The sequence below is a fragment of the Onychostoma macrolepis genome, chromosome 03 (genome assembly GCF_012432095.1).
Source record: "Onychostoma macrolepis isolate SWU-2019 chromosome 03, ASM1243209v1, whole genome shotgun sequence".
NCBI classification, from domain to species: domain Eukaryota; kingdom Metazoa; phylum Chordata; class Actinopteri; order Cypriniformes; family Cyprinidae; genus Onychostoma; species Onychostoma macrolepis.
The window spans coordinates 37,698,821-37,723,845 of NC_081157.1; the positions used below are offsets into that span (position 1 = coordinate 37,698,821).

General features: G+C 36.2%; 2 protein-coding genes across 2 annotated transcripts; one reads left to right on the plus strand and one right to left on the minus strand.

Moving 5' to 3' along the window:
• On the minus strand, nucleotides 1–14,163 carry rac2 (Rac family small GTPase 2). The gene is made up of 7 exons (XM_058770143.1): nucleotides 13,955–14,163; nucleotides 7,053–7,124; nucleotides 6,841–6,958; nucleotides 6,293–6,355; nucleotides 2,110–2,269; nucleotides 676–815; nucleotides 1–407 (listed from the first exon to the last, which is right to left on the minus strand). Exons 1-6 carry the CDS (start codon nucleotides 13,987–13,989, stop codon nucleotides 685–687), a joined length of 579 nt encoding a protein of 192 aa, XP_058626126.1. The 5' UTR covers nucleotides 13,990–14,163; the 3' UTR covers nucleotides 1–407; nucleotides 676–684.
• A 1,675-nt stretch (nucleotides 14,164–15,838) lies between these two features.
• cyth4a (cytohesin 4a) lies at nucleotides 15,839–25,025 on the plus strand. Its single transcript, XM_058771938.1, has 14 exons — nucleotides 15,839–15,927; nucleotides 16,359–16,419; nucleotides 16,996–17,069; nucleotides 17,253–17,317; nucleotides 18,110–18,176; nucleotides 18,622–18,740; nucleotides 18,840–18,920; nucleotides 19,030–19,142; nucleotides 19,429–19,577; nucleotides 20,051–20,162; nucleotides 22,445–22,521; nucleotides 22,639–22,710; nucleotides 23,040–23,194; nucleotides 24,292–25,025. The coding sequence occupies exons 1-14, from the start codon at nucleotides 15,922–15,924 to the stop codon at nucleotides 24,374–24,376; spliced, it is 1,236 nt and encodes a 411-aa protein (XP_058627921.1). The 5' UTR covers nucleotides 15,839–15,921; the 3' UTR covers nucleotides 24,377–25,025.

A 25,025-nucleotide genomic window follows, 5' to 3' on the forward strand; every position in this document is an offset into this window, starting at 1 on the left:
TGGAAACAGAGTTGTAGAGTTTATTTTTGCCATTGTTGCCTAAAATAACTACATAAGTATTATGTGGATGTGATTCATAGGTCAAAACAATCCTCCAAGTTCAACTCTGTGTAACAAGTACTCGTGCTTTTTTTGGTCCAGAAATGAAGATCATCTCTATTATTCTGTCTTGAGAACGACTGCGTACCCAACAAAAACACTCCAACACAACCAGTCACAATATAACACAATACATCAGTTCAAATATGATTAAATATTTTCTAAACAACAATATTATTTCATTGCCATCATGTTACATATTCAAGAGTTATATTCTGCTAAAAAGAGAAGAAATGTAAATGCGTCCCTTGTTGGTTTCTGGGAGAAAACCAGTGGATTTCTCTGGTACCTGTTTTACAGTGATGTATCTGGAGAAAGAAAAAACAAAAGGTCAGTGGATGTTCTACTTTTTGCATCTCCTCACATCCTCTTTTTAAAAAATAGCCTTTGACATGAATCAGAATTACTGTCGTTAACTTCCACGTGGAAGCGTGTTTGCAAGTTGACTACTGCAAAGCAGCAATAGAACAAAAGCTGTTCACTATAATTGAAATGGCATCTTAAATTTTATGCATGCACTTCTCCCTCTCTGACTTCTGTTTCAACAGAAAACACACACACACACATAAAATGTACCGTGCATCCTTAGAGTAGCACACAGCCCTTCTTCTTGACCTTGGTGGGCTGTGGGCAGAGCACAGCACGAATGGCCTCATCAAACACTGTCTTCAGACCTCTCTGAGTGAGAGCAGAGCACTCCAGGTATTTTACTGCATCTGTTCGCACACAAACACAGATCAGGTTTGTTAACAACACCTCTTTTCAATCTATATATATTATAAGCATAGTTTGTATGCATACAGAAGCATCTCTGATCCACTCTGAGTGGGATATTTAGCACCAGATGTCTGGGTGTATTAGGTGTGCACAAATCTGTCATATCTGAGCGTGTAGGAGGACTAGCCCATGTGTTCTCCCAAATGCTAGATCAAATCACACTGAGAACAAATTGCATTTAGCATCCAAATCTGTGGCCTGATATGTAGCGCTTTGTAATTTTGTGTATTTAGAGACTATGTGGTAATTATATGTTACAAAGAAACCAGACAATAAACAGTGTTTGCATTTGTCTTGTATCTTAAGCCTTATTTTTTCTCTCTCTTTTTTTCTATGAACAGATTTCCAATAGAACTTTTGCAGTCTGGAGTTAAAAAAGTGGAAAACAAATATTTAGTTTTTTTGTTTTTGATGCCTTATTTCAGAAATATATAACTCAAATGGAGAACTGTTCAAATTTTAAAGGTTAGTAAGAATTGTTGAATGTTTTTCAAAGTCTCTTATGCTCACCAAGGCTGTATTTATTTGATCAAAAATACAGTAAAAACAACAACACTTAAATATAATTGCAATGTGAAATAACTGTTATCTGTATTTATATATATATATATATCACACTTAATTTTAAGGTCTTTCTTCCTATTATCAAACCATTAACTATGACTTTTGCCTCAGTAAACTCCTAATTACTGCTGATTAATATTTAGTAAGCTAGTTGCTATTTTAGGTATTGTGTAAGATTAGGGATGTAGAATATGGTCATGCAGAATATGTGCTTTTTAAGTACTAATAAACAGTCAATGTGCTAGTGATATGCATGATAATAAGCAACTAGTTAATAGTGAGAACTGGTCCCTATACTAAAGTGTAGTATATATTTTACATTTTAAAATGTAAAAAAAAATTAAAACTGAATTTTCAGCAGCCATTAGTCCAGTCTTCAGTGTCACATCATCCTTCAGCAAATAATTAAATTATTTTAATTTTAATTGATTTGGTGCTCAAGAAATATTTCTTATTGCAAATGATGAATATAAAGTTCGAAAGGACAGGATTTATTTGAAAGAGAAGTATTTTATAATGTTACAAATGTGTTTACTGTCACTTTTGATCAAAAATGCACCCTTGCTGAATGAAAGTAATAATTTCTGACAAAAAAAAAAAAAAAACATCTTGACGCCAAACTGTCATCCAGTGATGTAAAAAACAACAAATCCAAAGCTGCTGCCTTACCTATTTCTTTGGCCAATGCAAGACCCTGTGGGTAAGTGATTGGTGCCAGTTTTTTCTCCTTCAGCTTCTCAATGGTCTCCTTCTCATCTCTCAAATCGAGCTTGGTGCCGACCAGAATAATTGGAGTGGAAGGGCAGTGGTGCCTCACCTCTGGGTACCACTAGAGGGAGAAAAGGAGCAGATCAAAACAGTTCATTCACATCTGTTTATCAGTCCATCTTTAGACTCTGTGGTATTTTTCTTTGCCTGTCTGTTGTCAAATACACAGGCTACAAAGCTGTTCAAAGCTTTTTTTCTTCATGCAGTTGATCTCTTACTGCTTGCTCCTTTCCACAACCAATGTCTATGCAAGTCTGTCATTCTTTTCAAATTCACACTAATGGACATGTTCAGTTTGTTCCACTTTACGCCTGTCATTTTTAAATGTGCCAAGGCCTTTTTATTGAAAAGATTTTCCTCAGAAAAGCACTGACGGAATCATTGGTTAAAGCTCAGCACAAAAACAATGTCAGCGGTATCTCAGAAAGTGTGCAGACTATGTGAAAAATGCAGCAAAAACTGTTTCTAACTTAGTCACTGCAGAGTAGATGAAAAAAGCTTTATGAAAACGTATGGTGCACAAGGACTGCTGCGCTTCTCAAGGCCTGGCCTCAGAATGCCTCAATCACAAACACCATTGTTTTCTTGCACAAAGCTACCCATGCTGTCACGTTGAGCAGACCTTGAGTGGACAATGCATGGGCAAAAGAGCATTGATATAGTAAGCCTACAGTGTCCTTGCCCTCCCAACAGATGCACAAGTTTTATATCAGCAAACACTGTCTAAAACAACAACACAGATATCCATTTATAAGTTAAAACTGTCAATGATGTTTTGATCTCTAAAGAACAATTTAGCACTACACTTATACTGTAGATTTACAGATCTGCGCAGAACCTGATTTTACCAAGTGCGACATGTTCCTGGATCAACATCTTTGTTGACCCTGGAACAACATTGTGATTAACCAATCAGATTTGAAGAACCAGTTTATAGTTTTTGTGAAGTTTAGGCTTACAATCAGTGTTTAGTGCTTGTACACCAGTGTCATTCATCTATCATTTCATCTGATTTTAGGGATTACTCATGGTTAAGTTTAGGTTTAGGTGTAGGGATATGGTCAAGACTAAATTTTTGGATTAAAATGTTGTTTCAGGGTCAACAAAATATCTTGACCTAGGAAAACATCTAACTCAGCAAAATCAGGACGTGCACAGATCTGCAGACAAACAAAACACAGACACTGCACTATGAGCTAAACTGCATACAATATCGCTTTAAAGAAAGCAGTAAACAAACATATCCTCTATGACTCAGGGTCTAAATCTGGCACTAGCCTACATCAATTCCCTTTCAGTCCTGCATTTGATCTACAGATGCTCATCTATTAAGGCATTTGCATGCAACTTAAAGGTGTCTTTGTTTTTTCTCTTCAAGCTTATTAATAAGAGACTTCAAAAGGGTTTAGAAACACAAAACGGTGGCCTTCGTTATAAATCAGCGCATCTGTAGTGGCATTTATGATTGGCGGGGCGGGGGGTCACTACTCAGTTTCCTAAGCCTCGCTTACTAATCTAGTCAAAGCAAAGCATTACTGCAGCACCCCATTTTCAGGTACTACCAGCCCAGTAATGAGAAATTATCTCTTCGCACTTAACATCTCCATGGCAGGTGATTGCTACCGAATGGATGCGTAAACACAGGCCATGAGACGTCTTACAACCCCCAGTGCATGTATGCGCTTTCCTCCCCACTTTAAATAGATTTTAATTTGTCTCCTCAACCTTGCGCAATCTATCAAGACTACATTAGCATATGGCCAGTGTTACCATGGTTACTTCTCAGGAATATACTGTAGAAATAATAAAGGGAACGACCGGGAGGGTAGAAAAAGCAAAGAGTGGAAGAAGCTTCTGAAGGTCTTTGATTGGGAGTGAAAGCAAAAAGCATTAAGGAACCGGCGAGATGAGATTGCCATTGTTTGAACTTAATAAGAATTCAAAGGGCTGTTTGCGTACTTGTTTATGCAAGTGCTGGTTTAAGCAATGTAAATTGGACCGGATTAAGCCTCGAGTGGTTCTGGAATTATTGATATCACAAACAATTTGCTTTCCGTTCCATCTCAGGCACCTTAAACATGCTGCGGAGGCCTTGATAAGGTCTGGCATAATAACAACAACTCAGCAGAAAAGAATCTCTCGTTCTCGTTGCTCGTTCATTTCATCTTTATTAATGAAAAGAAATCTAGGACGGTACAGTATTACAAAGCTATCTTTCTGTTTGTGTTGGATCATCATGATTCCTTTCATCAAAGTGAATCTCTTTTTGTTTTTTGTCAATTCTCTTTGTACGTTCGCTGCTGCAGTTAGGTTCTTGCGCTCTCACTAATGCAACTTTATATTACCAAGCTTAATTCAGCCAATATTCACAATACAACGTTTTGCTATCACTCTGTACAGGTAACACTTTGCAAAATGGTTGTTAAAACTGTTGTAAAGACCAGTCAGTTTATGCAAAAGAAATGAACAACAATAAACAACGCACTTACATGTAAGTTTCTATATACTAATATATTTTTACATTTATAAATTTGTTGTATAAATTCATATTAGTTAATCTATTGTGTATCATAAACAAACATAATTTAACAATGAACAATAATGTATTTATAAATTAACATTAATATAAATTAAAAATGCAGCAAAATTGTTTATATAATGCATTAACTAATGTTAAATTGAATCTTATTGTAAAGTTTTATATTTTTAATAAGTATGCATTTAAATAAGTAACTTTTTTCCCCCTGCAAAACACAAAAGGACATTTTTTGAAGGCTGTTGGGGTCCAAACAACACAGGACCCCACTGACTTTCATTTTAGTGAAAAAATAAAAAGACATTTTTTTTCCAAAATATTCTTTTATGTTCCACAGAAGAAAGTCATACGCATTTGGAACGTCATGCTGGTGTGAAAATCATAACATAATTTTCATCTATGCCTTTAAGTTTAAGATAATTGCTGATTTTCTCCAGTCAAACTGCATTTTGATGTAAACACAGATCCTGGAATCAATAATCTTTTCCGACAAGAAAAGATGTCTATGTTTATCTCAACAATACTCTATTGATTTGAATAGAGAGAACAGGATGTTCTGGGGGGGGTAACTTTTAGCTTTCTAAAGGGAACATATCCCTCGCAAAGTAGTTGAATTTTAATGTCAGGGACATTTTCTCTTCAAAGACATGCTGATCCATAGCATGCCAGGCTTCTTAACTAGCTAAACCAGGACTGCTGGTCTAAGCTGTCTGTTTCAGCAGGATACACTACATTCCTTTGTTAGAATCCTAATGGCTTAAGGGAGCAAAGAGTAAGTATCCTAGTAATACAAGATATCATCCCAGAAACACAATCCAGAGTCAAAGGTGACCTAACCAGCCTTCCTGAACCTATCCACATCACCTGAACCCTTGAGGACTGTACGGCACTCTTTTTGCCCCTAGGACACTCTGCAAAGAACCGTCATTTTCCCTTTTGGGATCAATCTTGAAAATGCTCTCTGTCAGGGTGTGTACAGTTGCATTAATGGAGAACACGTCAAGGTCAGCCGAGCTGCTAGCACTGTTATTATACTCCCTTAGGGGGGGTTGTAAGTGTGAGGTAGATAAATAACTTACTAAATAGAGTCTCTACTGAATGTATCTTTTGGCAGGCTGGAAAACATACAGGTAAAGTTGACGCTATGTGTGATAAATGCGTCCTAAGCACAAACCACTTTGCTTTTCAAAACAGCTGAATACCACTGATGGAACTCAGCCTTCATTTGTGAATGTCTGAACTGAATTCTTTTTAATAGAGGCTGATGCTGACATCATGCCCAATTTATCTCAATATGAATATGAACGTTTGTAATTATGGTCAGCAAATGCATCATGGATTAATGCACAGTGGCATCTAGTGTCCAGTCCAATGCAAAGCAATTGTTTAAGGGCATGCATGAAGGTATGTGTACATGTGGGAATGTTATAAGCATGCACAGAATGGCAGCGGGTTATTGTGCATGTGAATTGCTACTGGATTTTGTCTGTAGGCTTATGCTGCTTGTATTCTATTAAGAACAACACTAAACCACCCATAAGGACTCACCTTGGCTCTGACGTTTTCAAACGATGCTGGGCTCACCAGAGAGAAACAGATGAGAAACACATCCTGCAAAATACCATCAGAGGACATTCATTTTCACAAATAAACTTAATAAATGTTACTGTTCAAAAGTTTGTGGTCAGTAAGATAACATGTGACAGTAAAGAAATGTATAATGCTACAAAAATATATATTTCAAATAAATGCATTTCAATAAAAATATTAAGCAGCAAACTTGAAAATGCACAACCAGAAATGTTTCTTGAGGACTGGAGTAATTGGTGCTGAAAATTCAGCTTTATCATCACAGGAATAAATTACATTATATTTATATTAAAATAGAAAACAGGTATTTTAAATTGTATTAATACTTTACAATATTAATATTTCACTTTATTTTTGATTTTAAAAAATTTAACCTTGGTGAGCATAAGAGACTTCTTTAAAAATTGACCAACTGCAAAGTTTAAAATCTGTCAAAAACATAGATTGATCACTGTTTTAAATTTTTAAGGGGACGTGTCCCACTAAATGTTTATGGTGGATTGTACCGTCTGAGGGTAGGACAGTGGCCGCAGTCTGTCGTAGTCTTCCTGTCCTGCTGTATCCCATAGGCCCAGGTTGACTGGTTTGCTATCCACCATAACATTTGCTGAGTAGTTATCAAACCTGAGTGAAAACGCACAACCCACACAATCTCTCAATATTTCGAGTAAATTTCTCAAATAAAACTATAAACATTTCAAATTGTTGTGGTACTCACACTGTGGGAATGTACTCCCCAGGGAAAGCATTGGTAGTGTAGCTGATGAGAAGACAGGTCTTTCCCACAGCTCTGAAAAATACAAACAACAAAGAAGAAAACAGGCATTTAGTTATCTGTCAGAATGATGGAAAACAAACAACATAAATGTACTTTCAAGTAAAACACATGCTGCTAAAATTACTTCAAAGAATGCTAGGTATCTGTAACCATCTTCCAATAAGAAGAGCAGGTGTAGGCTACTGTACTTCCATAGTGAATTCACACATTTGTCCTCAAATACAAAGAACATTGCATGTGGTCAAATTTCAAGAATATTTAAATCCTAACCGCATACAGCAATACCATACATGAAAGGAGGGATTCTGTATTCACTTCGTCTGTACTATTGTTTTTCATTGCTCAAAGCTAAACTACCTCAGGACCGGTTCACACAGAACGAGTTTTTGCATGCCACTGTACGGCTTTTTAATTGTACATAAACATGCGGAACTTCTTTACATACAGTATGTGCGGCATTTGCTTGTTAAGCACAGTGGTGTTGAAGAATTTAAACTTTTGACACCAGCTCTGCTGTCAGCAGTGTCGGCCAGTTACTAGTCACTAGTCACTAGTGACTAGTTACAGTAATAATATTGCTTTTTGCAGTAACTAGTCGTGTAACTAATTACTAATAAGATTTCAGTAATAATATTACATTTACCATCCATAAAACAGCTAGTTACTAAGTTACTTTCAATGCCTCAACCCCTAGTGATTTAAAGTCCAACAATCCAATAATTCCTAGATTTATTTTCATAAGTTTCACAACTTGCACAGGCACATGAAGTCACCAGTGCAGCAGGACATTCAGCGGATGGAAATATTGCCATTACATGGATTTTGTCAGGAGAAAGGATGATCTGAATACTGATATGTAAATTTGTGGGATTATGGAAGTTGTGGCATTACATGACTTGCCCACCCAAATCTTTTTAGAGAATGAAACATTTTCTTATGAACTTATATGATTTCTTTTGATAAAATACATCATGGAATATAATCATATACAAGTAAAACAGAGAACTTATAGCTACAATTAGCTTCAAGCTACATCTGACAATTAATGAGATTAACACATTACAACACTTTTACTTAAATGTTACTATTATTCATCACTGAGTGTTTGTAATAATTTCTGACTGCGATCCAATGTGGATTGTGGTCAAATGATGAAGCAGAAATATATTGTTACATTTTAAAAGAATTGTATGGGGAAGATATGCAACTTACGAGTGGCATGAAAGAAAAGTAATGTAACTAGTAGTGTAACTAATTACTGTTGCCAGAAGGTAATAAGTAATAATACTACTTTTTAAAGGAGTAACAAGTAATGAGTAATATATTAAATTTTTTGAGTAACTAGCCGAACACCGGCAGTCATTTTCAAAACACTGGACCAATCATAAAAAGGCGAGGACGGGGCAAGCATCGGATCTCCTCATTGATAATTCAAAAATAGCGATCTTCACTCATGTATACAGTCGATGTAATTCTGATTTTGATTTTGTCACAATGCCTATTAAAATAAGGGCAAAAATCGTGTAGTGCAGGGGTGCAAAATTCACTTCCTAAAGGGCCACAGCCAGGCAGATCAGTTCCAACCCTGGTCCAACACAGATACCATGTAGTCTGGACTTTATGAGCTGGATCAGGTTGGTTTAAATGAAGTTCCAAACATAGGTTCAGGATGAGCCTAATCATTCAGTCCTGTCCATCAGCATTACGAGTCTAAGTAACAGTCATTACACTGTTGCAGTGACAATACTTCTGGCATCCCTCCACCTGCCCATCTCCTCCTCTATTTCTGTTATTCTTTCTCTCTGTTGACAACAGCAAGCCAAGTTCGTTTATCATTAACTATTAAGACTGGATGGGCAGGAGAACTCGTGAATTAGGGTTGAACCTAAACTCTGCAGGGCTGTGGCCCTCCAAGAACTGGGTGTACGTTTACACAACAACAATGTACTAAAAACGCAAAAGATTTTTCTTTGTGTGTTTTTTTTTTGGCAAACAGATGACAACGTTGCCTAAACAATCCCTATTCACATGGATCCGCAAAAACACTTAAAATGCTGTATTATGCATGCCAGGCCAGTAGTTGGTGATGTCACAGTTTTCACAAATTCACATTTTCATAGTTTACACAGGTATATTAACACAGTATCATTTTGAAAACTTGTGCTTTGAAACCTGTTTTCAAAAGTTAGCATTTTTAGGCACATGTCAGTGTCATGTAAAATTAATAGACCAAAAAATTCAAAATGTTTTTAGTTGAAAATGGTGTCGTGCAAATGCCGTCCGAGTTGTGCACCCATGTTTCAGTGTCTGGGTGCCACAACTGGTTAAATATCTAAAGCTGCGGTATAAGTGTGAAATATGTTTTGACTGGAACTGACTTCTGCGACGACAGTCACGATTGCTGTGAAAAGAACAGCAATCTGAAGTAACATATTGGTGGAATTAGCTGTTAACAGGATGATAATTATTTAATTTATGCAGTTTTATCTTTACTGAGTGTCATAAAATCCTTAAATGGCCCCATGTGTATTTCACTCCTGTAATTAACTTAATATTCTTTTGAGTAGAAATACAAATATGTTCCTTTTTTCTTTTCTTTTTTTTTGTGCATCCCCTTTTACGGGTATTACTGTATAACCAACAGCAGTTTTTTTTTTTTAATTCCACATACTCAGAAATACTTTCATTTAACTAGAAGAAAAAAAAAAACAGATGTCACACTCAAGATTCAGTGATAGTGACGCCACATGCAGTGCTGTGACAGCAGACTGGAGAGCAACACAAAATACCTCAAAACAATTGGGCATGCTTACATAAACTCAAAAAGAGAAGATGACATTCAGTATGAAAACAGGTCACCTGAAGCAGCAAATACATAGATGGGCTGAAAGAAGAGCTTACGAGTGTACAAATTCCAGTGGAGCGCATGTTGATGCATGCAGGCAGCGAGAGTGAGGAATGCTGGGATTCAGGAGCCTGTGGCTACATCTCCCTCACATCAAGAAACACTGGAGCTACTCAAGGGCAAGGCCAAAACCACACACCTCAGGCTACACACGTTCAGTCACATCAGAACTATTTGCTATCTTTATTACACTCACTGCTTGATTTCTCTCTCGCTCTTGCATTGGCATTCAAACAACACATACATACACACACATGATAATAACCACATGTAGTTATCCAGACTTGTGTGCACTTGAATGTAGGGCTGGGCTCTGATGTATTGTGCACTATAAGCCATGATTCAACAGCAAAAACAGAAAACGTCCACATAAAATTTCCGTAATCCATTTTGACAAGTAGCAACAACAACGAAAAAAGTAATATTAACAGAACTGTGTCTGTGAGTGTCGCCACTGTGGAGATCAAACATGCCTTCACCACTGAGCATAGTTGAATACATTTTAATACAAAAAAATTTCAATACACACTGGAGGCAGTGTGCTGAAAACATAATTAGAAAACAGTGGGAGATAACGGTTAAGAGGTGCTTTCTGAAGCTCTTTGAAGTTGTGAATCAGATATAGAGAGATACAGGGAGAGAGATAGATTCAGAGAGAAAAAGAGCAAGAGAAAGCTCAGTATGGGGTCTGGCATCGTCGTGACAGGATGACAGGAAGTTGGGCGGTGTCAGCCAGGAAGAGAGACAGCGAGCCTCTTTTTGAAGTGTGTCTTTGAAAATGTGCCCTTAGTTGCTTCAACATCTTCATGCTCTTTCTCTCTCTTTGATTAAACATGAGCATTTTCTGTAACTCCTACAAATGTAAAACAGTGTGATAGCTATGCGTGTGTAAATGTCTTGTTCTTGTGGGTTACAGATCTTAAGCTGATCGTATAAAGATATAGAGGCAAGGCCTCGTGTTTTAGCAGAGCTGGCTTCCGCAGAAAGCAAGAGAGAATTGATACAGAAACTGATACTTAGGTGATAATCAGATGTGACAGAAACAGAAGAAAATGTCCACCTGGAATTCATGACAATTCAGAGAACTCACCATGTGATAGCATCAGGGTTAAAAACAAAACAAAAGAGGGAAAAAAAGAATCAAAGCACTACAGGGTTTGTGTGGACACATGCAAGAGTTAAAGTATGTACCTTCAATATGAAAAAATAAATAAATAAAATCACTGAATTAGAAAAGAAATTGTTGAATTATTGCCCTGACGTAATGTGATTTGTTTATCTTTGTTCACTCAGCTATACAACGTTTATATAACAGGACTGATTCTGTAGACACACTGGAATTTCTTTGGACACTGCAAAGGTTGTGATATAACGTCACACTCCATGGCATCCTTCTTAAAGACATGCATTCAACATAATATTAAATACAAAATGTTTAAAAAAAATACCATCTACTCCACTTTACTGCAACACTGCGAACCTGCAGGTTTTACGTTTAGGTAGTGGAACAATTTGGACCGCAGCAGTTGCATTACTAATTACCGCATTTGCATGCATGAATGGAAGTCAATGGAATAAAAAGTATAAGTGTGACCATTCATGATATACATAACCATTTAGTAAGTCTGAGTTCTAGAGGTTTTAATATTTAAGAGTAGTTGAGCATGACTAGAAGTGGAACACACAAAATAATTTAAGAATCTTCACATAAACATTTTCCATACAATAACAGCTCACAGTGACCGTGTGTTGTCAGACTGAAGTTGTTTTCTCTGCTGCAGATCTCAAATCAAATATAAAATATAATACAGTCATCAATAACATTATTTCATTAGCTCTCCAGTGATAGCTAAACATAATGAGAGAAAACCTAGCGCACAATTAATTTGAACTAATTCATTGTGGTTTTAAATGATGCTTTTTTTTTAGCCCGTGTTGCAGCTGGATAGGTTGCGGTCACGTTGAACTATCACTGTATAAAATATCTATATGAAGGTTTTTTTTTTATTCATTAATGAGTGCATAATAATAACATAATTTTCTTTTTGGGGCATTTTTTTTTCTCTGTCAGTGTGTAAAAGGAGGAATGTCACCCTGTTAATCTTTGAGCAATATAAGGAACTTAAGAAGCTGGGTCACGGCATCGAATGCAAGAGGAAGTTAGCAGCTTCAAAATGGAGAACTGTGCACAGGGTTTAAACAGGATATCCTCAAAGCGAAAGCACCTCTCTCCCCTGCTACCATTCGCCATGTTAGATGATGCACTTAACTTGGCCAAAATCCATAAATGGTGCATTTTGTCGTGTCAATGAATTACAATGTCAACACTTTAAACCGTCAGCCTCAGTCCCTAATAATCGCTGCATCAGCATCCCGCTCTGCTTCCAGATCTGTAGTTCATCAGCATCACTTTATTCTCCAGTTCTGTCTCACTGCGTTATATAAAGCAGATGAGATAAAGTGATGTCGCAAATCACCTTATATATGTTCCTACGCAAATTCTCCCTCCCCCTTTCCAAAAGCAGATTCAGACTCACATGTTTCAGAGCAATCTCATCCTCCACCTTGAATCATCACTGTCTGCAGGTCAGCATATGCTCTAGAAACACCTAACACATTTGTCTGTGTTTATGGTTATGAATCTTAACAGAAAGCAATACACAGGCTTGATATATTTGGGTCTAAAGGAATAAAGGAGAATCTGCTTCTCTGTCATTGTCAGTCATCTTAAAAAAGACATTTTGACTGCTTAACTTGACTTTGTATGGCTGCACTCTCACAATGAAAGATACTCGTTGTATTCCTTGCACGGCTACGTTGCATCATTCATGGAAACATGCTTGGTTCACCAGTAACAGCCCAAATGTTTACACCCTGATGAAGTGCCCAATTGCCTATGCCAATGTTTCCAAACATGTTTTTGAATTTCGTACCACAACAGGCCCATCAGTAAGATTTTAATGCGGCTTCATCAACATCAGACGTAGAAATGGGTTCATACAAACTCCTATTATACAAAATTATTATTTTTAATGTCACTTAAAAAAAAAAGAAAAACTTAGGAAAAAAGATACACAAGTTAGGACTTATATCCTGCAACAAGTGACACCCACACAAGCTTATAAACTTGCACACATTACACATTTCTTTCCTTAAACAAAGAGGTTTTAAAAAGCCAAGGTAATTATTTTAATCTATTAATAAGGCAAAAACTAAATCCTTCCCTGGAACCTTTTTAATTATGTCTTAAACACTGGTATAGGCGGTATGATTTCATAACATTCTCATCATGATCTTGTCACTCACAGAATAAAACCTTATAAAGAATGTGACCCATCTGCGACTGCTGTTTCCTTTTTTGATGAAAATCAGTTGACATGCATTATGTGTGGCATTACTTCCTGCACACTCTCAGAGGAATGGCAAAAGCCAGAAGGTGTATTAACTTGCCCGTGAATGTCAAGCCCTTAAATATCTCTGTGACCCCCAATCTGTCAGCCCAGTACTGCACAATGCACATCTCTTTTAGCCAAACACAACTGTAGTAGAAGTTAAATCACGGAACCTGTAGATAGGTTATTTTATGCCCTTACAACCCAAAAGAGAAAGATATCTCAGATATATTAAGTGTATTCAGGCGTGACCGTATTTAGCAACCAACCTTACCCTGAGGCTATATAAACTAAAATACAAGGTATCTCACGTGACAAATGAGGAAATTAAAACTAGAGAACAGACGAAGTAGATAAAATAAGCGCTTTTAAGATATTTGCAGTGCCCATGAAAACGGTAAAACGGTCAAATTTCAAATGAATAAATACTTAAAAATACAAGAAAATATAAACCATTATAATGTTTACAAACAACTTTTAAATATAAACGATGAAAAACAGATATTAACAAATAAATCAGTTTAAAAATTAAACTTTTCACTCACCCATCTCCGACCACCACACACTTTATTGCTTGCATTTTCCGATACTTTTGGCAAACTTTTGCCGGCTGCCGCTGTAAAACAACTGTTAAGGAACTAAGTTGCAATACAGGAAACAGATTTGCTACTTCAGTGTGTCAGAGTCTCTCTCTCTCTCTCTCTCTCTCTCTCTAATCTGCGCACTCGCTCATGTGGTTGTGACAGTTTTGGACGTCGAACTAAATGAGGAAGTATTTAACTTTTAAGTGGAAGACATGAACGCGCTTTATATCAGTGCGTTATATGCATTATAGCCCACAAGGGGGCAATGTCGAATCATAATTGAAAGTGCACTAGTAATGTTTACCTAAAAAAAATAAAAAATTTAATTAAAAATTAAAAAAACTAAAGTGATCTTAGTAATAGAGTACAACGGGGCTAAAGGCCCACCTTAAGAAAAAATGTGCTATTCACTGCGCCTAAAATGTATAATTGCAGAAACAATATATGCGTTGTATTGAACATTAATGGAGCAACAGAATTTGTGCGAAAATAAATCATTCAAGTTGTTTATTTTGTTTAAAAATCTTATAAATTTATGAGGTGGCAAAGGGGGCCTTTTACCCCACACACGGGGGTATTGATACAAATATTTCAGCTAAAATAATGTTTTGTTTAATAATGTCTAAGTTAATACTTGTTCAAAACAATCACTTTAGCAAAGTTTGTACTGTTTTCTGCTTAATTTGAAAAATATATAAAAATATTTTTGTTAATAAATATACTGTCATTAAAATATGTTAATATAAAAAAAATATATTTTAAAACACTGAAACAAAATCATTTTAATAAGTAAAGATTCTGAAAGCATTGAAGGAGATCCAATAATAACTGAAAATATATTTACAGTAGTAACAACAAATGATATTTTATTATATGATATGATTAATATCATGTTTTTAAATGTGATGGTTTCATTCTAAACATGGTGATTATCTCTAATATGAACACCAAACATAATATATGATATTTACCATCTGAATCTAACCATGTCATGTCAACAAATGGAAACGTCAGCGATCTATTAATTATCATTTTAATTACTGTGCGCCTTTAGCCCCAACAGCAGGTGCTCTTTTTACCCCAAATACCATACTTTTACATATTCTTACGTTATTTAAAAACTGTTGCATTAATTCACAAAGAAGACCTTTGTCTCAAAATGTATGCATTAATTTTAGCGATTCTCATTTGCTACTTAAATCTACAACACTTAAAAAAAAACATAAAATATTAGAAGTAAGCCCAGAATCAACTTCGCGCTGCTGCGCGCAATCGCGTCAAAGATCAGATAAATCTGCACGTGCATGCTGAAAAGCGAATGTTTTTGTGCCATCTAGTGGTTTAAATGAAAATAATATCAAAGGCGCCTTTAGCCCCCGTTGTACCCTACTTGAAACATATAGTCAAAATAATGGGTACTGACATTTAATAAAGTTTCCAGTCATATATTCCAGTTTCCAGCTTATAATTCATATTGTTTTTCATTTCTGCAATGGCATTGGTAACTGAAACCTTTGCTTTTGTGTGATTCTGTGTCCACTGGTAAGTACAGGATGACTACTAAACGATGGATGAAGAAAGAAAGAAAGAGTTAATTGACCATTTAGAATTTGTTCAAATTGAATATTTATTAGGACTATTTTTATTGACTATTTTTAACAGTGGGGAGGAGGATTCTCATTTATTAGTCAGTGGATTCTCTGAATTGAAATTTGATCAAATCTAATTGACATTTGTGAAAGAAAGAAAAAACTGTGAAATGTTGAGGAAACGCTGAGGAAGTAATTTCTCGGAGCTCAGCTGTCATTCATGGCCGTGACGTCACCCTGGCTCGCGCAAGAACTCGGCGTTTCTTCATCAATTAAAGCGCAGTTCACGTTTACATTCGTACTGTACGACGCCGAGTACCTGCTCACTGAGTTACACTTATGAAGGTATGCGTTTTCACCACTTTACCTGGCTTTTGAAAAAAACAACAACAACTTTGCATTGCCTTTGTACCATTACTTTATAATTTATTTCCTTAGTGTAAGAGAGAAGTTTTACACCCTTGTACATCTATAACCTCTCACCAGTCGTAGGAATCGCTTTTAGGAGGTTTATTATGTTACTTTTATCTTGTTTTGCGTCTGTTATGTTGTTGCTGGGGTTATATTTTATCATGTTAAATTTGTTTTAAGAATATTAGCCTATTTATCTGTATGCTGAAAAACTGGCATAGTGAAGACAAGGTTTTAGTCATTTTAATACAGTCTGTTATCTAATATAGCCTAGTAGGCTACTTCCAGATTTAACATTTGTCTTGGTGTGCACTAATGTGTGTCTGTGCACTGACTCCGAGTCTGATCTTCCTGTTTTACTGCAGTCTCCCTGCAGCACAGCCAGCATGGGAACCCAAAGAAAGGACAGCTTCCTCTGGGGGAAAGGTATGTTCCTCCTTAACCATTTTCTTAAGGTCTGAGACTGCTGCAAGTTCTGTCTCTGAGCTGAACTGTGAATAATGGACTTTATAGGCAAAATATACCATTGCATCTGGGACACCTGTGATAGCACCTTCATCCAAACTTCTACATTGGACTTTTTGTAAAGGCCTACAGTATATGTGCAATATTAAAGAAACAGAAATTAAGATATTATTTCAAATTTGGACAGCTTTTAAATTGTAAATGCAAACAGAGACTTAATGACACTTTACGATGAAATCATATGCTGTTCCACACTTGTCACTGTGGAAAATATCTGTTATAAATATTTTGAGTGACTGCATCCACAGAAATTTCAGTGTTGTGTAAATGCAACCACTAATATGCTAAAATACATCTTATGTGGGGAAGTTCTCTGAAACTAAGGTAGCAGAGATATATTTAGCTGAGAAATTTGAGCTGTGTTTGCACTTTAGGTTGTTCTCCTTCTCTTTTTTGCAATTCTTTTTCTGCATGAGAGTGAGATCAGGCATCTGATGTGAGTCTGTTGCTAACTGTTGATATATATGTCATCTCCAGCACCTTCAGCTTTCAATTTAAATGACAAGAGGCAGACTGATGTCCATAAGCATGTGCTTCTAGATGATATTCAGGTATGTGGCTTTATAGTGTCATTCTGCATATTGCATCATACATAACGATAAAGGCTTTTAAGCAAATAAATACCAGAAAAAATGTCTTGCAAAACTTTGTGAAGCAAATGATGCAGTATTTGTAAACTATATGTCATCAAATGTAGACAAAGCTTTGGCTAATCAGTTTTTCCACTCTTGCAGAAACTCAGGCTGGAGATCGAAAACATGATGACAGAAATTCAAACGATGGAGGCCGATGATGAGAAGTGAGTATTCACCGCTATCACTCACCCCCGAGTTACCATAGCAACTACAAAAAGAATCGATAAACCCAGCATTTGGACATTTCCTATAAGATTATATTTTTGCTGTGTGTAGTTTCTTTCTGTGTTGCACTGTTCTTTATGACAGGGTTTAATCATTGTGGTCATTTTCATATCCACTTTCATTATGTTCACTTGGGTTTATAGCATTTGTTGTTTAGATTAAGGTTAGAATGTCTAATAAAATAGCTTCTTTACTTATAGCAATCTCTATCCATGTCTCCCAAAACTGAACACAAAAAATGTGAATTCTTAGAGCCAAGCATTTAACAGTAGTTAATGGTCTCAAACTTAATGTGCATTCTATAGTCACTGGTCAGTAAAAGGTGCTTTGAGTATTTTAATATTTTACATAACAATACATGCCTATGTGTACATGCTTGCATGTGCATTAGAAGCTGCAGCATCTTCCTTGAATTGAATTCTGCCATGAATGCACAGTTAACATTTGCAAGTTCAGGTTTTTTTTCACATCATGAAACACCATCGTTGAGCGTGGGCTTGTATCTATTTCCTGTTTCTTGATATCAATTTTACGAGAAGAGCTTTAGCTCTAGATGTGACGTTGCTAATTTTATGTATGGACATGGTAGAAAAAAGATGAGATTAGTTTATTTGCATCAGCCACTACACATTCACTTTATGATTTACCTGAATCAACACTATATTGTCATAACATGCTGGAAGTGTTTTCATTTTTGTCACAATAATGTCATATTTTAAATTCTCCTCTAGTAAAAATGTTATGAAGAACAAGAGAGTCCAGTGTGGAAAAAAGAAGTTTAACATGGACCCAGAAAAGGTATGAACTATGAATCATTTGAGCTGCATGCAGCATAAAACAACGTAATGCAACAGCTTCACAACTACGAGGAGATTTAGCTAAACTAGGTTAAAGGAAGAGGGGGTGGAAGGAGACCGTGAAAGAGTGATAGAACCACATCCTGTGTTTCTGTAGAACAAGTGAGCTGAAGCTGCACTGCATTTTCCGAGTAGCTTGGTATACATGGTCAGTAAAAACAGTAAAACAGTAAACCCACCCCCAGACAATATGAAACCTGCATATAAAAGAGAGTGCATGTGCATTTCACTGATAAAAATTACAGTTGATGTAGTTATTAGACCAACAGCAAATCATACATCATGATCTCTATCTTAAATCCTGTTTGTTAATGAATGTTTGGTAACAGTAGTGCCAATGGTATGTGGTAATTTCATTGAGGTTAATTGTGTGTGTTTATTTCCAGGGTATCCAGTACCTAGTGGACAATGAACTTTTGGTGTGGAAACCAGAGGCTGTGGCAGAGTTCCTCTATAAAGAAGAAGGCCTCAATAAAACAGCTATTGGCAACTTTTTAGGAGAAAGGTATGATGATGAGGAGGAGGAGGAGGAGGATGTTTTTGTGGCTCATACTCCTTCTTGCTTTGATATAGAAAAAGAGTTGATTCCTTTCTGTATCCACAGGGAGGAGATCCACCTTCAGATCCTGCAGGCCTTTGTTGACCTTCATGAGTTCTCAAATCTTAATCTGGTTCAGGCTTTGAGGTGAGTGGAGATCCTCATCTCACCTGTTTCATATGTCATTCTAACATATTCAGATCATATTTATTTTTCAATTTTGGGTGAATCTGTGATTGTTTGATTGTGGACATAGGCAGTTCTTGTGGAGTTTCCGTCTACCTGGTGAGGCTCAGAAGATCGACCGCATGATGGAGGCCTTTGCTCTGCGGTACTGCACCTGTAACGCTGGGGTTTTTCAGTCCACAGGTAGATTACCTTTGCATTTGGAGGATAGATTTTGTGTTTGACTGCCAAAAGAAAGAAAACATCCAAATTCAACAGACAATTAGAAACCAAAATGGTGGTTTTTCCTTATCCAGCCTGTGTCTTGTTAATAATCGTTGGGGTTAAAATGTTGTTTGGCCTATATATCTCAGTGTCTGACTTTAAAGGCATTAATATCTAGGTCCTGAAGTAAAAGTAGCTGAGAACCACTGCTGTAGACTACTTACATGTAGACATTTGAAAACGTGTGTATTTATGTGTGTTGCAGACACCTGCTACATCCTTTCCTTTGCTATCATCATGCTCAACACAAGTTTGCACAACCCCAATGTGAAAGACAAGACCACACTAGAACGTTTCATTAGCATGAACAGAGGAATCAACCATGGAGAAAATCTTCCCAATGAACTACTCGAGGTGAGAGAGGTCATAGGGTCACATTTTCCAAGTTTACTAAACCAAATACTCACATCTAGAAAAATTATTTTTTTACATTCTCTATTAAAATGCTGTTCTTTTGAGTGTTCTATCATGGTTTACATAAACATATAAGGCATCACATTTGTTTTTGACATTGTTAATAATAAGAAATGTTTCTTAAGCATAAAATCAGCATATTAAAATGATTTCTGAAGTTTCATATGACACTGAAGACTGGAGTAATGGCTGCTGAAAATCCAGCTTTGCCATCACACACACATTTTCATGGAAGACATAAATATATTATTATTTTTAGCTATTATTTTATAGCTATTTTTTACTTTTTTTTTTTTTTTCATTCATTGAACATTTGAATATTTGAAGGCTTGATAATCCATTGCTGGAGTCATGATTTTGTCTTATACAATGATCATCTGTTAATAATATCTCTTTATTGACACATCCTGTAGAAACTTTATGAGAGCATTAAGAACGAACCCTTTAAGATCCCAGAAGATGACGGCAATGATCTCACTCACACCTTCTTTAATCCTGACAGAGAGGGCTGGCTTCTAAAAGAAGGTTTGTTACTCTTGTGTATTGTTAACACTCACTAAGTGTTGTGCATATTAATGATAACATAAGAACCAGTACACAACATTTTTCATGTGTTCCTATTAAAGGTGCCATAGAATGGAAAACTGTATTTATCTTGGAATAGTTGAATAATAAGAGTTCTGTGCATGGAAATGACATACCGTGAGCCTCAAACACCATTGTTTCCTCCTTCTTATGTAAATATCGTGAATAAAAAAGACCAATGAAAAATAGGCGAATCAGAACATAACACTGACTGTGACGTAATAGTCGGGATCACTAATAGTTACGCCCTGTAAGTACTGCCGCTCCATAATATAAACAGATTTCGTGCGATCGCGAATCTCGAAAGCGAAAGTAAAAAGCGATCGTGCATTTGAAAGCAGTTTCAGTGCCCCGCATATTAATAGTGGCTCCCTGATGCCCGCATTTTATATACAGTATAATTACTAGTGGTGGGCCGTTATCAGCGTTAACGTGCTGCGTTAACGCGAGACTCTTATCGGGCGATAAAAAAAATATCGCCGTTAATCTATTCTCAAAGTTGGGTTGGGAGCTGGGTCTATACTACGCAAGCTATGATGACTTTCACCTTGATATTTTAGCGCGGATGTATACCTAGCCGAATTGCACTGTAGGGGGCGAGAACGAGTCTTCGAACCTGTGTGTATGCGTGCTAACATGGATGCAGCTATGAAGCCGCCGGGTTTGCTTCAGGGAAAATTTATTTTTAAGAAGCTTCCCAATGGAAATTGGCAAGTCATTTCTGTCTCTACCTTACATGGTCGCGCTCTCTGTATCGCGCGCACAGCGGAGTTCCGCCCCGGTTCGCGCACACACACACACACACACACACACAAACACACGTAAGCGCACACACAAGTGAACACACTCCCACTCCTATTTGTAAATATTAAGCCGCAAAACGTCTATTTAAATATGACTTCTGTGTGTCTCTGTGTTAATGTATGGCGCAGACGCACGGGTTTGTTCACTACTCATACTGAAGACTGCGTGAAGCTTGCAGCGATATTAACGTCTGTCGTCTCACTAAATGAGGACATAAATACATGAACAACATCTCCAGAGCTGCTCTGAGAGTCACTTCATGAGCAGTCGAGCGTTTCATTTGAGAAAAACTATCCTCACGGCAACCTGTCAAAATAAAAGTTCGGTTTCACTTGAAGACATTGGGCAGAACGTAATAGGCTACTACTACTAAAACTATTAAAACCTTATCTTTAAGGAATAATCATACAATGTCTTCAATGTTATTATCAATATTAAATTCTTGATGACTGCTAGTTGTTTACTACTAGTAGTGAACTTATTCTGATCTACTTGGCAGAATTCAAATGAGCTATTTTAATCTAGATTAATTCCAAGATTACAGTGAGATTAATCTAGATTAAAAAAATTAATCTATGCCCACCACTAATAATTACCCAACAATATAACTGAGAGAGAAAGTATTGAAATATATATTTTCCTCCCTGTGTTTCCTTCCTGCTGTGTGAGCTACTGAAATGAGCCGCACTGAGAAACAGCCAATCAGAGCAGAGCTCAACATTATTATTCATGACCCTTCCAAATAAGCCAATAACAGACCATTTCATTCTAGGGAGAAATCCTAGGGTTGCAAATGCACATGTAAAACCGTTCCTGGAGATTTTTTGCCCTTACCTAAGCCACATATCTTCTATGTAGATATCAGAGAACAATTAAAAATATTGTATCAATGCATTCTATGGCACCTTTTCAAAACATCCTTTTTGAAAAGTTTTAAAATATTGTTTTACATGGTTATGCGATCGCTAAGGAAACTTTCCATTTCATAATTTTACATACATTAATCTTTTGAATTTTTCTGAACATTCTTAAACAAGTAGTATCATTTAAAAAATGTTTCAGAAAAATCCCATGTCAGATGCACAAATAATGTTTTTGTGCTAACGTTTTAAGAACATTATTAAAGACCAGACAACTTTAAATGAACGTTCAATTAACATTGCTAGAAAAACGTTAGTTCTTAACTTGGACTGAACTTGTGAGAACATTAACCAAAAGTTCTGAGAATGTTCCCGGTTAGCTTGGAAGCTTCATCCCTGTTATAATCAATTTGATTGGTCCAAACAGTGAAATAGCCCAGTGCAGCTCAGCCAATCGGGATAGAGGACCGGAACTGACTGTTATTTATCTGTTCTTTTCTGTTATCTTTTTTTTTTTTTTTTATCTAAATGTTACTAACAATTCTGGTTAATCCATAGGTGGCCGAATAAAAACCTGGAAGCGGAGGTGGTTCATTTTGACTGATGGCTGTCTCTACTATTTCCAATATACCACTGTTAGTATTCTACCTTTACACAAAACACATTAAAATCAGTTTAAAACAATTGTTTTTCTAATTTAAATAAGAATATTGAAAGTGAAAGCATTCAAAGTCAATCTTTCCCCTCTCTAGGACCAAGAACCAAAAGGAATCATTCCGCTAGAGAACTTGAGTGTTAGAAAAGTGGAGGATGCACACAAACAGGTACTTTTCCCATGTTTTTTCCATTCCACTTCATTTATTATCACTGATCCAAAAAGATAGTGTGTTTCTCTAGACTCTAGTACACCTGCTTCTTTATGGTTGTTTTAGTCAGTGCTGAGTGATAACAGTACCTCTGTCAGCAACGTCTAGATTTGCTTTGATGAAACTATGCTCAGATCCTGATTTCTGTTTTTTCTTTCTGAGTCAGCATCTCGTAATACAGAGTGACATTTAAATGTGTGTGATATAACATGGCATTGTAACTGTGGAATGTAACCTTTTGTAAATGACAGCATATGCATTTTCTCTTTTAAAACATGCGCGTTCAGTTCTGTTTGGAGTTGTTCAGCCCTTATCGTAAAGGAGAGACGATAAAGGCATGTAAAACAGAGACAGATGGCAGAGTTGTGATGGGCAAACATCACTCCTACAGACTCAGTGCTGCTTCTGATGAGGAGTGTGCTGACTGGATCCAGGCCATCAGGTACCAGACAGCACAGTATACGTGATTCATTCAGTTGAGCAATTAAAAATAAACAGGCTTGATTTTGACATTTTTCGCAATTTCTGAATGGCACACAACCCTAGTTTGAACACCAGAAAACAAAATGTTTCATCCAGTGTTTACAAATGAAATTCAAACCACATCAAAATGAGGTTTGAAATCCAGATATTTTTGGAATCCATGATTTGAAGTGATGATTTTTCTTGTCTTTTGGGACCTCATATAACATACTGTTACATTCACTTTGTAGTGAAGAGTGAATAAGTGAACTAGTCATCTGTTTTAAACCTCACTAAAAAGAGGAGAGGAAAAATTTCCAGTTTTCTGCCCTGTTTTTCCATTATGCTAATGCTTACATTATTACAATAGCAATCGTGTTATTAAAAGTTTATTTATATAGAACATTTCATACATAATGGTAAATTGTTTTAAACGCAAATGATTTAAACCTTCCTCTGTGCTTTAACCTAATTTTGGTGTTAAAAATGACTGGCCTTTTAAAAATTGTATATTATCATTGAATCTTGAATCCAATCTTTTTGAAAACTTGTTTTCTTTCAGTTGGCACAGGTTATTTATGTCTTTTAGGAAGTGATACAGTAGACTGCATGCCTCACTGATCTGAAAAATTCTCTAAAAAATATTATTTGGGAAGTTGTTATGTCCTGTGTAAGCAAAGTCAGTAAGTTTTAGTCTAATTTAGTCAAATATATCTTGTATTGTTTTAGTAACAAGAATCCTCATTGGGTCAAAACGACCAGAATACAACATGAGGATTAAAAACAAGAAAGAAATCAAATGTAAAGTAATATAAAAATTCAAGAAAACATGAGAGATAGATATGATGCAGACACTAAGATATTGATGGCAAGATAACAAGTGACTTTTCTTGAGTTCAGCAAAGTGTTTTTGTAGGTCATGGGAAAGAGGAAGTCAAGTATGTTTAGAAATGTGCACACACTTAGTCGTACATTAACAATCAAATTAAAATATATATGTTAGTATTGACAGAGGAACTGAGAGTAAAAAAAAAAAAAACTGCATCCAGGTTTAACTGTTTCCTCTTTTGTTCTTAGAGCTTGCATCACAAAAGACCCTTTCTATGACCTGGTATCTGCACGCAAGAAGAAGATCATCGGCCACACTGAACAACACGACTGAAGCAGCCAGAAGAACTGAGGGGATCTGATCGTTTTAAACAGTTGCACACAGACTGAAAAGGACATTAATGGTTACAGAGGACTGAATTAGCTTGAAATGATGAATGAGGTTCTCAGGGTGCTAATTCTCTGTCTGTCTCTCTCTCTCTCTCTCAGCACTTAGAGGTCACTGCTGCTGTGTGTGTAGCCACAGGGTTCGCTTACACGGTGGTGGTGTTGTGGTCAGGCTTTCTGTGAAAAAATATTTTCCTATTTATTTAACGGTTACGAGAAATGTCTTGGAAAGATTTTATTTGTAAAATATTGTGAAATATCCATATCTAAACATTAAACAGTTTGTATAGTGTTCCTGGTAACTGTAGGATTTTTCTGCTCCTGTTTAAGTGAGAGTTTTGCTTTATTTTCAATGAAAAACATTTAAATTAAGCTACATTTCAAAGCATTTAATAAGGTATTTGTGTTTTGACGCACAATTTGGATTTTTTTTCTTTGTATCACTCCATTTGACTAACGCACATTTATCGTTTTATAATTATAGCATTTTTAAAAAATAATCAACTAAATATGTGTGTTGTCAGTTAGCATTAAAATTTATCAGGTTGAAATTGTCCATATTCTGTACATAATAAATGACTTATTTAATGAATGTA